At 39.5% G+C, this 16,116-nt stretch overlaps 1 protein-coding gene across 2 annotated transcripts in view; it reads right to left on the bottom strand.

Annotated features, from left to right (window-relative positions):
- Positions 1-16,116, bottom strand: part of LOC105026822 (mitogen-activated protein kinase kinase kinase kinase 3) — a 105,148-nt gene that overhangs the window by 43,614 nt on the left and 45,418 nt on the right. For both annotated transcript variants that reach the window (XM_010898561.5, XM_010898560.5), the window contains exons 3-8: positions 9,714-9,804; positions 8,878-8,942; positions 5,319-5,374; positions 4,748-4,795; positions 2,781-2,823; positions 633-705 (exon numbers count right to left, since the gene is read on the bottom strand). In XM_010898561.5, coding sequence (XP_010896863.1) covers positions 633-705; positions 2,781-2,823; positions 4,748-4,795; positions 5,319-5,374; positions 8,878-8,942; positions 9,714-9,804 — 376 coding nt within the window. The remainder of the gene's footprint in view (positions 1-632; positions 706-2,780; positions 2,824-4,747; positions 4,796-5,318; positions 5,375-8,877; positions 8,943-9,713; positions 9,805-16,116) is intronic.

Below are 16,116 nucleotides of genomic sequence, written 5' to 3'. Positions count from 1 at the left end.
CTCACCTGTTTCCCTAATAACTGTCCCTATTTAAGTTCCTATTTTCTCCTAGTGTGTCTTACTGGTTTTTGTTTGGTTTACGCTATATGTAACGTTGTTCTGTTTAATCTAGTTGTCTAGTGTTTGTTTTGTTACATTCTGATTCTTCAATGAAATGTCCTCCATTCTCCCTGCACATGTGTCCTGCCTCCTCAGCTTTATAACCACCCTAAAATGACTCATTTCTATTATAAAAGGGTTACCAGCACTATTAGAACAGTAGAAAGTGATGTTATTCCGACACTATGCATTCCCATATACCATTACTTTCAGCCAATAACCATTCAGAATTTGAACCACCTGGTTCATTAAAATGGACAGTATTATTGCAATTATCATGATTGAAATGTATATACTGTAACCAGAATGCACTTTTGCATAGGGTATAAACATGTATTACACTGGACTACATGAAAATACCACCACACCATAAAACAGTATAATAAGAATGTGTGACCTGGGATGGTCCAGCAATATGAGTGCAAGACTTGAAATTGGTTTCATAAAATGGTGGATGATAGATTTATGGATGGATCCACCAGACTCAAGTATTAAGAGAAAGACACAAGAGGAAATTGATCAAGGAACATTACCAGTAAGGTGTGCCGATGAAGGATTTTCTCTTGGCAATGGTCATTGTGATTTGGGCTGAGACGCCAAAGTCCGCTGATAAAAAAACATAAAAAGAAAACAAAGAGACAAAGGGGCACAAAGAAACATTCAGAAAGACAGAGAGATAGACATATAAAAAGGAGACAAACAGGGAGACCGACAGGTAATACACCTAAGAAGGCTGCTTGATGTCTTCAAATATAAGCATAACTACTTCTACCTTTTTAACACTTCCTTACTAATCAATAAAGGATTAGTAAATGAATAATTATGTTAGAGAAACAATCATGTCATATTCGATAAATTGCAAATTGCAAAAAACAAAATTCACTGATTTATGATTTTATGATTAATACAGGCAATGTCCAATTAATGTTCAACAATTATTGCCAAATCCTGCTGTAATAAATTAACATTTATGCATAACAAAGAAATCAATAAAAAAAAAACATGCAAGGAATTGTAGTTATTATGCATTTCAGTTAACTGGTGCTGATAACATGGAAAGGAATACATTATAAAATGCTTAAGAGTTGTTATTATTCAAATCACTATCCAGGCTGTGCATGCATCTCACGTACTTGATTTAGCCTACTGGACACATTGAATGTGAAAGCACGCACCCACACACAAGCATACACATACACATTGAATGTGAAAGCAGAAGGTGATATAAACAGCCAGGCACAATTAACAGCTTGTCAATCATTGCTTGGTAAAAAGTCATAATATCTTCACACACACGCCAAATTGCCGTGATTCATCATATTGAGACACACACAGACACAAACACACTCTCAATCATTGCTTGGCGAAGAGTCTTTATATATTCATACACTTATCAAAATGCCAAGATTCCACATATTGAAAAACCAACACAGCATAGCAGGAATTACGTACATATGTAAGTATTTAGGAAAATGTAACATCATTCAATATGAACATATCAGCAGTGCTATTACATTCAATAGAAACATATCCCAGTGCTATTGGTCCATAATAACTTGCGATTACATTCAGTGGCAACATATGAGAAGTGCCATTTCCCTACCATTAGAAACTGGCCGCCAGGGGCAGTTATAAACACATTAATAGTTTGGGAATGGTGGCCGTTTCCACAAACGACTTTGAGTATGGTGGTTGCAAGTTCATTTCCAGCAAGAGGCAAGCAATTTTTGGTTAGGAAATGGTGTTATACAGACAGGTGTTTTTGTTAACATTAACTGTAATGAGGTGTTTTTCCATTCTGAATCGACTACATTAAGGACCAACACAATAGCGACCAGTTAAGGAACAACATAATAGTAACATAATAAGGACCAATGACAGGGATATGTTGATAGCGAACGTTATTGCACCGATTTATGTTCATACAGAACATAATCACGATTTACAAATAGTTCCATATGAACATAATTCCTGAAAGGTACAGTTGTGACAAAAACACACATGACAACACAACACACAGTTCGCTGGTTCGACCCTGACACACAACCTGGTGACATACACTACCGTTAAAAAGTTTGGCGTCAATTAGAAATGTCCATGTTTTCAAAAGAAAAGCACATTTTCTGTCCATTAAAATAACATCAAATTGATCAGAAATACAGTGTAGACATTGTTAATGTTGTAAATGACTATTGTAGCGGGAAACAGCTGATTTTTAAAAGATTATCTACAGAGGCCCATTATTGAGGACACGTTTTATTGCTCCTTTAATCAGCACAATAGTTTTCAACTGTGCTAACATAATTGCAAAATGATTTATTAATGATCACATAGCCTTTTAAAAGGATACTCTTGAATTGGCAAACACAGCATGCCATTGAAACACAGGACTGATGGTTGCTGATAATGGGCCTCTGTAGATACTATTTTAAAAATCAGCTTTTAAAAATCAGTTTCCAGCTACAATAGTCATATTCCTTTGAAAATCAGCCATTTCCAACTACAACAATGTCAACACTTTAATTCTAATCAATTTAACGTTATTTTAATAGACAAAAAAATTGCTTTTATTTCAAAAACAAGTACATTTCTAAGTGACCACACATTTTTGAATGATATGGTATCTCTTGTTGTGCTAGAGCCTCCTAAATTCCTAAAATGGAAATAGAAACAGTCCTTACCTAGTTTAACGTACCCGTTGTCTGTCAAAAGTATGTTTGCTCCCTTAATGAAGATGAAAGATCAAAACATCACCATGGATTTGCAGATCATGTTGAGTAAAAGCAAACTGGTAAATATTAAGAGTTAAGATATTTGCATGTATATGCTTAACCCCGCAGTAAGTTTGGACACTTTTCACCTCCGATAATGTAGCAAATTTCTAACTTGTATATTCAGTGCGGTTTCATTTATGCAGCAGTCCATTAACAAGGCCATTTATCAAAAGGGAACTTCACAAGGGAACTGCCAAATGGAAAGAGCCTGGGGTGACTTGTTGGGGATTATAATGTTAGCCATTACTGTCTTAAATGTTTTTCTTTATAATCGCAGTTGCATGTCTGATGCCAAGCAATTCCAGACTAAACTAAGCCCACTTAACTACTGTAAATCTGACAGTAAACATCAGAGTGATGGTGGCGTTGGTCTTTGTGTGTGTAGTGCTATTCTGCACAAGCTTATAGAAAAAGATTTCCTCGAAAGAAGGCAAGTGCTCTTAAATGAGTGGGTGCAGATCCGGCTTTTCTCTGCACTATAAGGCTGTGGCACACAGTGGCGATTTTTGACATTGCCACCAGTTGGACCTAGTCTTACCTCAGATCGCTAACACACCACATGTTGTGTATTGATGACCACCCACAATTAGCGTCTAACGCGTAATGTTTCGTCTTGATGAATCGCTAGTCGCTAGATGCATGCTCTGACCCAACCCAAAAACGATATTCGAGTACTTATGTGTGTATTAAATTTTGCCCCCAATTTTTCTTTTACATAGCCTGTATGTCTTTTTTGGGGTTGATTATATATAGACCTGAATATTAAATGACTATTAAAAGTCAAATTTTTACATATGGTGATATACCATGACATTTAAAAAATATTGAATTTTCCGCATTGTTTTTACAACACGCGCTCCTTCACACGTTTGTTAACCATCGTCAATTAAAGCGATAGTAGTGTGGCGTGGAAAAGTCAGCCAGAAAGCGATATGTACTGCATAGCCTACTGTTAGAGACTGGATGAAAGTTAACTAATTCAAGGGAAGATGGAATACATTAACTATATTAATGTTACCTATGGAAAACAAATTTGGGCACAAAACACTACAAAAAGTTATTCTGCAGAATCAAAGGCGGTTGAGAAGTTAAATAAATATTATAAAGCTGGCTATCTTAGCTAAGTAGCTTGTTCCGACTCCTCCATCCAATAAACTCAATGTTATGCGTAGATAAATATTGTCTTCTAGTTCTGTAGCTGAGCTGTGCGTGTCTACCACCAGAGGCATTTCTACAATATATTTGGGGTTTAGCCCCGCCCTTTTTTGAGGGCTTAAATGCTTGATCGGAATTATAGATGAATATATCAGGAGGCAATTTTATTGATTATTTATCTAGTAAAAAAATATATAGAAATAATTTGAGATCCAGGGAACATCTGGGGATACAGCCCCGGACACCCAGGCCTAATAACACCCGTCTACCACACTGCTTTCTCCATATGCACGCTCACTCTTTTGTCACACGAACGGCCATTATGCTGTTTATGGAAACTACACCCACTCGTTCACACAATGTTGTATCGGTAGATTTTAAGAACATATTATTTTTAACTTAATACTATTTGAATAATAACACATACTATTTGGACAGTAAAATCGTATTCAATGCACATCCCTAATGTGAACATGACAATCAGATCTGACGATTAATCTGATTGGAACAAAGTGCTAATTGCTCTCGTATATGTGGGTAAATAAAGCACCTATGTGCCCATGCCTTTACTTATTCAAACTATAAATCCGGATGGTTCTAAGAGTGTGATTTGTTTTTGTCTAACGTTAGAGAACAGACGTAACAGGACTCTGTTCTATTGCACACTTTGAAAGCCATTTAGAATGTCTGCTAGGGAACACCATTTCCCTCAGTCCTACCTTAATATCTCTGTGCATTTTCCCTTTGTTGTGTAGATAGTAGAGACCCTGTGGAGAGAAATAAGACTACAGTCCATTCACATTTTCACAAATAACATTGTGTACTTCAATGGTGTCCCATTTTTTATACAATAGAATGCAAAATAGGCCACAACGAAAAATGTTATGCAGACAATTGGGATTCTTTACCAAGCAAGTAGTCTGGCTAGTTCCAGTTTCAAGCGCTCTTTTTACATTTGGATTTACATTTGTAAAGTAGTTTTGTTAAGACAGACGAGAATTTCGGAATATATGTTTATTATATGTTCTGATGAACTTGCTTGTTCTTGTGTCAGGAAACCAACCTTATCAGATGATATACCTGGCCATAAAAAAAAAATCCAAAGCCCTCAAAACAATTCCCATTTAGTGCATTTTGACCTGAAGAGCCCTACCAAATTGCTAATGTTAATGGTTGTTTTCAATCTCATTTCAAGTGGGTGGGTTGAATCAAATGTAAGAAACAGTTAAAAATGCAATACTCTGAGATAAAAGACAAATCAGAAGAATAGAAGACAATGGACGGACATACCTGAAGCGTTTCCCGGGACACATAGGCTATTTGTGATTCTGTTAGAGGCCCTGTCACTGAAAAAGAAGAAGAGATGTGGTTGAAGCTTTTATAGAAATGGTTCCTTGACCGTTGTTAAAGTGGCTCTGTAACAAAAGGGTAAATGCCCTAAAGTGGCCCAGGTGTCCTAAGATGGTCCAGGCCAGATATCAATTCAATGGAGAACTGCTGGCACAGTATGCAAATTGCGGTCCGCAAGCAACCTTGCAACCAACGTGAACAACCTTGAGGAAATCTCCCAAGAAGAATGGGCAATAATCAATCTGACAATGTGTACATACTTAGCTCAAATATTCATGCTATTATTGCAGCGAAAGTTGCACCACACCAAGTATAAGTGTGTGGGGGTTGAACATTTAAGCAGGCAACATTTAAGGTTGTGTCATCCACAATAATAATAGGTTTCTGACATGTTTTGCTCCTGCATATGTAGAACATGGTCCTTTTAACAATCTCTCCCAGAAGAGGTCAGTAATATATCATTCTTCTCTCCATCCCCTTCAGGATTATATGATAGATATCCTTTCAGAAATAGTCTTTGTTGGAAGGACGACTGGCTTTGCTTTCATATGAAGCAGATGGCTCGTAGTAAGGGCTTGTTGATCATTATGGTTCTTTGTTCACAGTTAATGATCACCTCAAAAAAGAAATTATTTCACATAGAAGTTATCAGGATTCATTTAAGTGATTTTCCGTATTTCTCTCAAACGATGAAACATTGATAACCAATCACAAACTGCCCTCTACTAGGGACTACGGTGGTGGTGTGGTCTAAGCTACTGCTTCTGGGGTGCATGTACTGCTGCAGCAGGTTTGTCAATCTGGCCCACTGCTATTTCAACAAAAACACCTCTTTATCGCACCACAGTCTTTGTCCATAAAGCAGGAATATGCCATATACACTGAGGAGCCAAAAGATTACGACCCCAGGCCTAATTTTCTGTTGGTCCGACATGTGCGGCCAAAACAGTGTCTTCCTGAAACCATTCCCGAACAATGTGTGCAGTGTGGCAGGGGGCATTCTCTTCCTGAAAGAGGCCATTGTTATCAGGGAATACCACTGCCATGAAGCAGTGTACCTGATCTGCAACAATGTTTAGGTTGTTGGCACGTGTCAAACTGACATACAAATGAATGTCTGGAGCCAGGGTTTCCCAGCAAAACATTGCCCAGGGCATCACACTCCCTCCACCGGCTTGTCGTCTTCTCACAGTGCATCCTGGTGCCATCACTTCCCCAAGTAAACAGTGTACACACACGGCCGTCCACATGATTTAAAACAAAACAACTCAGCGAACCAGGCAACCTTTCTTCAGACCTTGGCATGTGCGATTGTTAGGTGATGATCAACGTTATTCGTTTCACCTATGAGTAGTCATACTGTTTTGGCTCATCGGTGTATATATAAATAGTATTCCATACATACAGAATACACTGTATTTGCTACACAAACGCAGCCCAGCGTGTCTGATAAATAAAACGCCACAGCAGCACAAACCAAACTTTTAATGGCACCAACCTCCATAAACAAAGCACAAAGGAACAAGACTATTTCGGGTGAATTTGGGGCATGTTATGGGGCTGAGTGACCTCATGATAGGAGTACAAATGAAGCATTTTACATCACAAACCAGCACAAACGATTAAGCCTATTTTGCCTGTTTTGTGTTGGGTGGGAGGCCAACTTAAAGCAGGTTAAATACAGTGCATCCACAAAGTATTCGGACGCCATTACTCTTTCCATATTTTGTTAGGTGAAAGCCTTTATAATGACAATTACAAAAAGAAAAAGGGCCTTTAGCTTTTTTGGCAGATGTATAAAAAAAAGTAGGCACAGAACTGCCTACTTGGAGTTTTCTAGAAGGCACTGAAAAAAACAAGATTTTCTGGTATGATGAAACCAAGATGAAACACTTTGGCCTGAAGGCCAAATGTCACTTCTGGAGAAAACTAGGAACCACTCACCACTCACTGGCCTATACCATCCCTACTGTGAAGCATGGTGGTTGCAGCATAATGCTGTGGGGATGTTTTAGTCAGGATCAAGGGAAAGATACATTTAGCAAAGTGTAGAGATGGATCCTAGATGAAGTCCTGAGCACTATGGATCAGGTTCTCAGAGTGAGATAAAGGTTCACCTTCAGACATAACAACAACCTTAAGCACACAGCCAAGGCAACGCAGGAGTGACTTCTGGGAGGAGTTACAAAGCAATAACCACACAATTTCAAGTACATAATTTCACTTATGGATTATCTACAAACATGACCACAGTTAATCTACATAGGATAGGATGTACCACCAAATTCAACCCAAGATCTGGCTTAAATATTCTTATAGAAGCCTCTAAGAACCACAGTATGACATCAAGGAATCTGAAGCCCTCTCTTGTCACAATCAACTACTGTAATATTGTGCTCTGGACACGAGTTAGCAGTGGACCTTTTTGGCGACAATGCCAGATGCCATTCTTTGAAAAAACACTGCATTTAAACAGAATAACCTCATACCAACCATAAAGCAAACTTGACATTATTGAGTCAATCAACTGAATTTGCCAAAGGTGGAATCCAATCAATTTCTACAGTAATCTCAAGGCTGATCAAAGGACAGGATACATCTGAGCTCAATTTGGAGTGTTATGACATGAATACTATTGAACATGAGACATTTATGATTTTATTTTGCAATAAATTGGCACAAATAAAAATAATATGAATGAGGTACTGTATGTGTATATTGAAGACAAAACCAAAAATATAATTTATTACTTGTAAAACAAAGCCTTTAAGAAAACAATGTGGAGATTGTGGGTCTAAATACTTTCCAAGTGGCAGTGTACTGTAAATATACAGTAGCAAAACAACAGAGCCACTGCATATTTCGAAGGAAAAGTGTCACAACGCAACAAACTTCTGTTTTGGTGGCGTTCTATATACTCTTGGGGTGTAGGTGTGGCCCAAAATTGGGGACATTGTGAACAACGTTTCATGACAGCGGGTAACCGTTACGTGGGAGGGGTGCCTGGCGGAGCAACAGAGAAGTTTGCAAGGCATTCGCTGGTGTTTTATCTGCCTAATGAGAGGATTTGCAGCCGACAGAACCAACAGCAACATTTGAAGCAAAATCAACACCGCTGACTGTTTGTGTGTGAGTGTGTGTGTCAACAGCTGCTTGAGACAGCCGCTCTAAAGACCAGAGCTTTAATGGCCCAAACAAGAAAAAGAAATGAAAGCTAAATGAGTAATCTGTTAACAGTCTGTCTGCTTATATTGTATATGATGCAGACTAAAAGACACCCTATTCCGTATCCACTCGGGAGGGCTTTGGTCAAATGTAGTGCACTATACAGACAGTCTAGTGTCATTTGGGACTCACTTTTTGTAGAAGAACCCCTGGTTGGAGTATAAGCTGAAAGCCACTAAACAAAGCGTACTGAATTTGGCCCGTATCGAGCCAATATTGAGCTAGCTGTCATTTTCAAGTGTGTTTGTGTGAGTGTATTGTTGGGTATGCTTACCATGATATATGTCTTGTAAAGAACCTCCCCCACAATATTCCATACATATCCATAGCTTATCTCTCCTGTAAAGGGTGGGAGGAAAAAGATTAAAGTACAATCGATACCGTACCTCTTGAAATAGACTGAAAATAACCGTCCGGAATGTGGGGGGACTGAAGAGAGAGATGGATGATAGACACAGAGAGGGATATGAGGAGGGAGTCTTTTCTAGGTCGTGACACAGCGTGCTAAGGTTCCACTAATTGGGGACAATAATTCTCTGGCAACTTCCTCAAAATGGCCAACCTCCACCTCCTTCACCTCCCCTGGTTGAGCGCTTTAATGCAAGGCCCTGCCCCGGAGCTAGCAATTAGCCACATTGTTAGCTGGCAAGCTTTGGAGTGGCTAAATTGGGCAGCTCTGACCGTAACTTGACTGTAGAGCCTGTGAGAGTGTGCTGTGTGTGTGTGTGTTTGTGTGTGTGTGGTTGTACATTAACTTTTTTCTCCTATTAATTTAGCGCCAAAATTTATCAAAACATAATGACATTACAAGAAAACATGAACCACGGTAAAAAATTACGACATTTCAAAATGCTTTTGTTGGCTAATGGGCTACATTTAGGCTTTGAGGTTAGGGTTAGATATGAGTTTAAGGTGGTTAGGAGTTAAGGTTAGGTTAAGAGTTAGAAGTTCAACAAAAGTTTTATAATAGAAAAAAGGAGAAATGTTAGTCCAGAAAAGGTATTAAAAGGCATCTGAAAGTGTCTGGAAAGTGACTGAGTGAGGGTAGAGTGAAGGGTATGAGTGGTAGCAGATGAGGGAGACTTGGTAATAGGCCTCGAGCTGCAGTACCTTAAGTAACTCCCAAAGTAGGCCACAATGTTGGAGTGCTTGCAGTCCTTCATCATGACGATTTCCTGCTGCACCACTGCAAAGTCCTCCCCTGTGGAGATGGCGGACGTGACAGGAGACAAATACGCGAGTGAATTAACACATACAGGTAAATATATCCGCACAAATACATTTTGTGTCCCCACAATAAAACATGGTACAGGACCAAAACACAACCTTCCGTTCCTTTAATGTTTTACATTACATCAATTGCCATAAAATAACTTAGACACGCAGAAACACACACTTGAAATAATACTGAACCAAAACACTCAAGCAGGGAAGATCTAGAAATGGCCAAACAAGCATCCCACTTTGCATTACATTGCTAACAGACATGTTAGCGTTGATAGCTCCAAGGTTTTTTGTTTAGCATTATTTGAATCTATGCATTATTTGCATTATTTGTAGTCTACAGCGGTCAAGCAACAACGCTAACAGTTCTAACATTCAGTTCCACACCTTCCAGACAAGGACCATGCTTCTCAGAATAAATGAGGCGTGAGATGTTCAAACATAATCACAGAGTGGAATACTTGCCAAACATTTGAATTCTAAACCTAGTTATTCATAGGCGGGTGAATGCCATGCACTTGAAAGCAAATATATTTTAGATTTCAGCACTGTCTCCTTAAGGGTAGCACTCAAACACATATACACATCTCATATATGACATAATGTCGGGGATCTGTGTTCCAGCAGTCTAATCCACTGCCTCTGATGTACATGTACCGCTGCAAAGTGGGTTCAAATCCTAACTATTACTCTTCTGGCAAAATCCTGCCCTCTATCTTTCACCACTGTCCAATAAAGCACAAAATGCCAATAAAGCATATAAAATTCTGTCTTAAACAAAAATGTTTCAATAATAATAATAATCTCAATGACAGAGTAGTAGTGGAAAGTCCTTGGAGTGGAAAGCCGCAGTTGGTTTATTGTTAGTTGTTTTAACACCTCTGTCAATAAGGAATGCGTGCCGTCCATCCAAACTTGGCCCTCTCAATCAGCACACGCAAGCATTGATGCCTTGTCAGCGTGTTTCTTTCAGAAAGAGCTATCGAGCGACCCGATGCTTCTTCAGAGGGAGAAGCAGGGCATGTTTATTGTTTTTTACGAGAAACGACGGCCCATGAAGCGCTCCCTCGCCCTCAATTTGCCCTGGTGGGACAGACATCAGGGCCGCCCGGGTGACTTGCTGATTGGGTGCTGGTCTCACATTATTATTATTCTTTTTCTTATAATGCCCCCTGGGGTTAGTGGACCTGACAGCGGTGATGTGGGTTGACCTTGATCTCCGGCTCGGGTCTCAACATCTATAAACGCGCACGTCATCGTGCACACTGGGATACGCTTTTGGAAGAGAGAGAGAACAAAGTCACTTTGTTGTGACTGCTGGCTTAATGATGGAAGCTCCGGGCCTCATTAAAAACCAGAAACTATTTTTTTTCTCTCCCTCAATCTCTTCTTTTCTCTCTCCTCGGCACTCAATATTTTGGAGCCTGTCGTTCGTTTCACGTTCAAACTCCCTTCTCTCGTCTCCATGAGTGAAGAAAATAAACGTGTGCACTGGTTTACGTAACGGCTCATTAAAATGTATGGACTGTTATGGACAGGCAAGGGAAAGGCAATGAAATTGCATATAGCGTTGGAACTGCAGCAGAAAAGACAAATGAACACAAGTTTGCACCACACGTGTGATGAAATAAATATCTGTGGGTTTTTCTTGCAAGCCATTTTCTGCTTACAGCCTGATCCTTAGGGAGCATCCCAGGATATGCTTTCAATGGTGACACAGCGGTCAAGGTCAGATGACCCCAGTGCTTCCTGTCACGGCGAGTCTGGCCTTCTCCGGTGACGCTGTTACATTTTCCCCCAGCACAGAGGGGCTGACTGAAGAGGTTTCTCGCTGGGTACAGACTAGGGATGGGCACGGATAGTCGAATATTCGAAAACCCGAAATGTATTTAGTATTCAAATACTTGTGTGTATTCAATTAACCCCCCTTTCTTTATGTATATCTATTTTTTGGTTGAAATAAACAGACTTGAATGTAATATTTCTAAATACTTCTAAAATTCCAATTTGAAATGTTTACATATGACAATATACCATGACATTTAAAAAAGTATTTTAAGTCGTTTTTATAAATGCGCACCTTCACACGTGTTTGTTGTTAATGCTCCTCAATCAAAGCGGTAGTAGTCAGACCCAGTCAGTCAGAATGACGCAACATATACTTCTTAGCGTACTGTTAGCAAGTGGAGGAAAGTCAACTAATTTAAGGGAAGATGGAATATTATTTACAAAATTAATGTTACCTCAGGAAAAAATATTTGACCACAACGCTACGTAAAGTACAGCTAGCTTAGCTAACTAGTTTCTCTAGACTCTTCCATCCAGTAATCTCAATGTTGTGTGTTGATTAATATTGTCTTCTAGTTCGGTAGTTTTGCGTGTCAACCACACGGCTCCTTCCATACACGCAGTCGCTTTTTTGTCACACGAACGATCATTGAGCCAATGTAACATGAGAACAACACCCTGTCCTTCGCGCGTTATATAGTAGCGCTCATGTAGCATCGGTCGTTTTTAAAAAAAAAAAAAACATGTATTTCGGTTAACCGAATACTATTCGAATAACGACAGAGTGGGGAGAACAACTATTTGATACACTGACGATTTTGCAGATTTTCCCTACTTAAAAAGCATGTAGAGGTCTGTAATTTCTATCATAGGTACACTTCAACTGTGAGAGACGGAATCTAAAACAAAAACAAAAAATCCAGAAAAAACACACTAACCAGTAAGAATTACCAACCAGTAAGAATTCCAGGCTCTCACAGACCTGTTCGTTTTTCTTTAAGAAGCCCTCCTGTTCTCCACTCATTACCTGTATTAACTGCACCTGTTTGAACTCATTACCTGTATAAAAGACACCTGTCCACACACTCAATCAAACAGACTCCAACCTCTCCACAATGGCCAAAACCAGAGAGCTATGTACATCAGGGATGAAATTGTAGACCTGCACAAGGCTGGGATGGGCTACAGGACAATAGGCAAGCAGCTTGGTGAGAAGGCAACAACTAATGGCGCAATTATTAGAAAATGGAAGAAGTTAAAGATGACGGTCAATCTCCCTTGGTCTGGGGCTCCATGCAAGATCTCACCTCGTGGGGCATCAATGATCATGAGGAAGGTGAGGGATCAGCCCAGAACTACACGGCAGGACCTGGTCAATGACCTGAAGAGAGCTGGGACCACAGACTCAAAGAAAACCATTAGTAACACACTACGCCGTCATGGATTAAAATCCTGCAGCGCACGCAAGGTCTCCCTGCTCAAGCCAGCGCATGTCCAGGCCCGTCTGAAGTTTGCCAATGATCGTCTGGATGATCCAGAGGAGGAATGGGAAAAGGTCATGTGGTCTGATGAGACAAAAATAGAGCTTTTTGGTCTAAACACCACTCGCTATGTTTGGAAGAAGAAGAAGGATGAGTACAACCCCAAGAACACCATCCCAACCATGAAGCATGGAAGTGGAAACATCATTCTTTGGGGATGCTTTTCTGGAAAGGGGACAGGACGACTGCACCGTATTGAGGGGAGGATGGATGGGGCCATGTATCGCAAGATCTTGGCCAACAACTTCCTTCCCTCAGAAAGAGCATTGAAGATGCTGAGTCTTCCAGCATGACAACGACCCGAAACACAAAGCCAGGGCAACTAAGGAGTGGCTCCGTAAGAAGCATCTCAAGGTCCTGGAGTGGCTTAGCCAGTCTCCAGACCTGAACCCAATAGAAAATCTTTGGAGGGAGCCAAAATCTCTGCTGCAGTGTGTGAAAACCTGGTCATGAACTACAGGAAACGTATGATCTCTGTAATTGCAAACAAAGGTTTCTGTACCAAATATTAAGTTCTGCTTTTCTGATGTATCAAATACTTATAATAAAATGCAAATTAATTACTTAAAAATGTATACAATGTGATTTTCTTGATTTTTGTTTTAGATTCCGTCACTCACAGTTGAAGTGTACTTATGATAAAAATTATTCATGCTTTGTAAGTGGGAACACCTGCAAAATCGGCAGTGTATCAAATACTTGTTCTTGTACTATTCGTATAGTAAAATATGGCCTAATGCCCATACCTAGTACAGACCTAGCCTCAGCTTCACCTCCAGCAATCGTAACTGTACAGGGCCAATCTGAAGCCGAGATGTATTTTTGGACATTTAAATCAAAGAGTTTAACTTGCACATGCCTCATTCACTAAGTTTTACTAATTCAAACCAAAAAAGTAATTTTGTTCTACTCCAATATTTACAAAAGTAAATGCAAACCAACACTCCAGTCCTGTTTTTTTTGGTTCAACCCAATTGTTAAACGAACAGATTAATTGCACTAAACTGTTGGACTAAATCAAACCCTTGATAAGAAGAGGGGTAAAACCAGCAGTGTTTGCCTACAATCAGAAAATACAATTACGATTTATCTGTGCATCCCTAATTAGAAAGCTATGTTAGAGCTATCTTGGACAGAAAAGCCACGTTGTTGTAAAATGTTATTTCATAATTTATTGCAGGTGCAGACGTCATTTCCCAATAATAACCTTGACAGTCGCAATATTCACCATATTACCAAAAAAAGAAACAAATCTAGTACTTCAGCAAGTCAGCTCCTACATTGCCAACATACCTTGCCTCACCTAACCATGCAAGCTCCACTAGCTGTTATATCCACTTGCCCAAATCTGATCCCTTTTCAAATGTTACAGCATCAATTACAGGCTGTTTTGGAATGCACGCTCTATTTTGCAGCAGCAGCAGACATTGCTAGAATAGTCAGGAAGTCATTCCAGCATTGTCTTGGCCGTATACTTCTTGGTCGGGTCCTGTGCGCTGTGAATGAGGTTTTCCTCTCTGTATTTTGCTCTCTTCATACCTCACACAATCCTGACCCGACTATCAGTCCCTGCAGCTGAGAAGTATCCTCACAGCAAGTGTTTTCACCTGTAGAACCTGGAATTCAGCCTTCGATTTTGGTCTCATCAGACCAGATAATCTTTTTCCTCATGCTCTCAGAGTCCTTCAGGCGGCATGTCATATGGCTTATAATCAGGAGTGTCTTCCATCTAGCCACTCTACCGTAATTGTCTGATTGATAAATGCTTTGTGGAAACTGATTACATCAAAAAATTTAAGTCAACTAATAAAAATTACAATTTATTGGAAGTTCACTGTACATAAAAATATAGATGAACATTATTTCCCAATATGCATTGCCCTTTAAATGAACTCAAGAGCCACCACCCATGACTGTATTTGTTAATGCCTGAGACATGGTTATTGAACACATTTATTCTGTTTGTCAATTCCTTGCCAACAGTTATAAAATATTAAACTGTGAATACTTAACATATTCATAAATCCTTATTTTGAAGTCTTGTAAGCCCCCCACCACGAGCTCATGGACTGTTCATTTCAGATGCCGTCTAAATATGCTGTGAAGTGTCAGATTGAAATCCTAGCACAGTGGCTAGAAAATCATGTTTAAAAATCATACATAACTTTAAAGAAATTCCCAGATTTTCTAAATAAACATCAACACTTCTGCTAAGATTTCTGGAAATCCGGGGAACTACAGCAGAGTTTTGCAAAGCTATCTACAAGGCATTGGCTTGCAAAGGAATGCATAATTCTTATTGGAACCAGAATGCCTGACACAAAGACGGATATTTTATGAAATTGTTACAATCATTTTAGTAGTGGGTGCAAAATATATGTTTGACTAAATGATTGGATTACTTTAGACAAATGTATGTGTTTGATGTTTGTGAAGCTAAGATGAATTAATCAGTCAAAGTACATGCAACAAAAGGATAATAAAATGTTTCCTAAATATCAACTTGAAGCAGAGCATGCTGGGAACATTTTCATTTTAAACTTTAGTAGAAGGGTTATTGGGAACATCTATCTAACTGAGTTACACTTAGTAGAAACATTTGAGTAAGAAATACGTTAGGGTTTACATTGTACAGGATGAAACTAGGTTACATTTTGAGTATCGTGGCAAATGATCTGAATACAAATTGTTAGTGTTTGGGCTACCTGACCCCGCAGGCAAATACAGTCTGGATGCAACCCCAATCTGGAGTACGGACAGAGAACAATAGCTTGCACCTGTTCCCTAATTATGCTTGTTTCTCAGCCCTGAAAACCAGTCCAGGATGGGCAGTCGAGAGTTCTCTTATGAGTAGGATGTTTTCTTTCAGCCTAAGAAAAACAAAGAGACCTGGAGAAGTGGGGGCACTAGGAAATGAGATGACAGGTACGCACCGCTGCCACAACTCCTGGCAGCCTCTA

The sequence above is a fragment of the Esox lucius genome, chromosome 9, assembly GCF_011004845.1.
Source record: "Esox lucius isolate fEsoLuc1 chromosome 9, fEsoLuc1.pri, whole genome shotgun sequence".
Classification (NCBI taxonomy): domain Eukaryota; kingdom Metazoa; phylum Chordata; class Actinopteri; order Esociformes; family Esocidae; genus Esox; species Esox lucius.
Note: the sequence above shows the minus strand (reverse complement) of the source record. Positions and strands in the feature narration are given on the sequence as shown.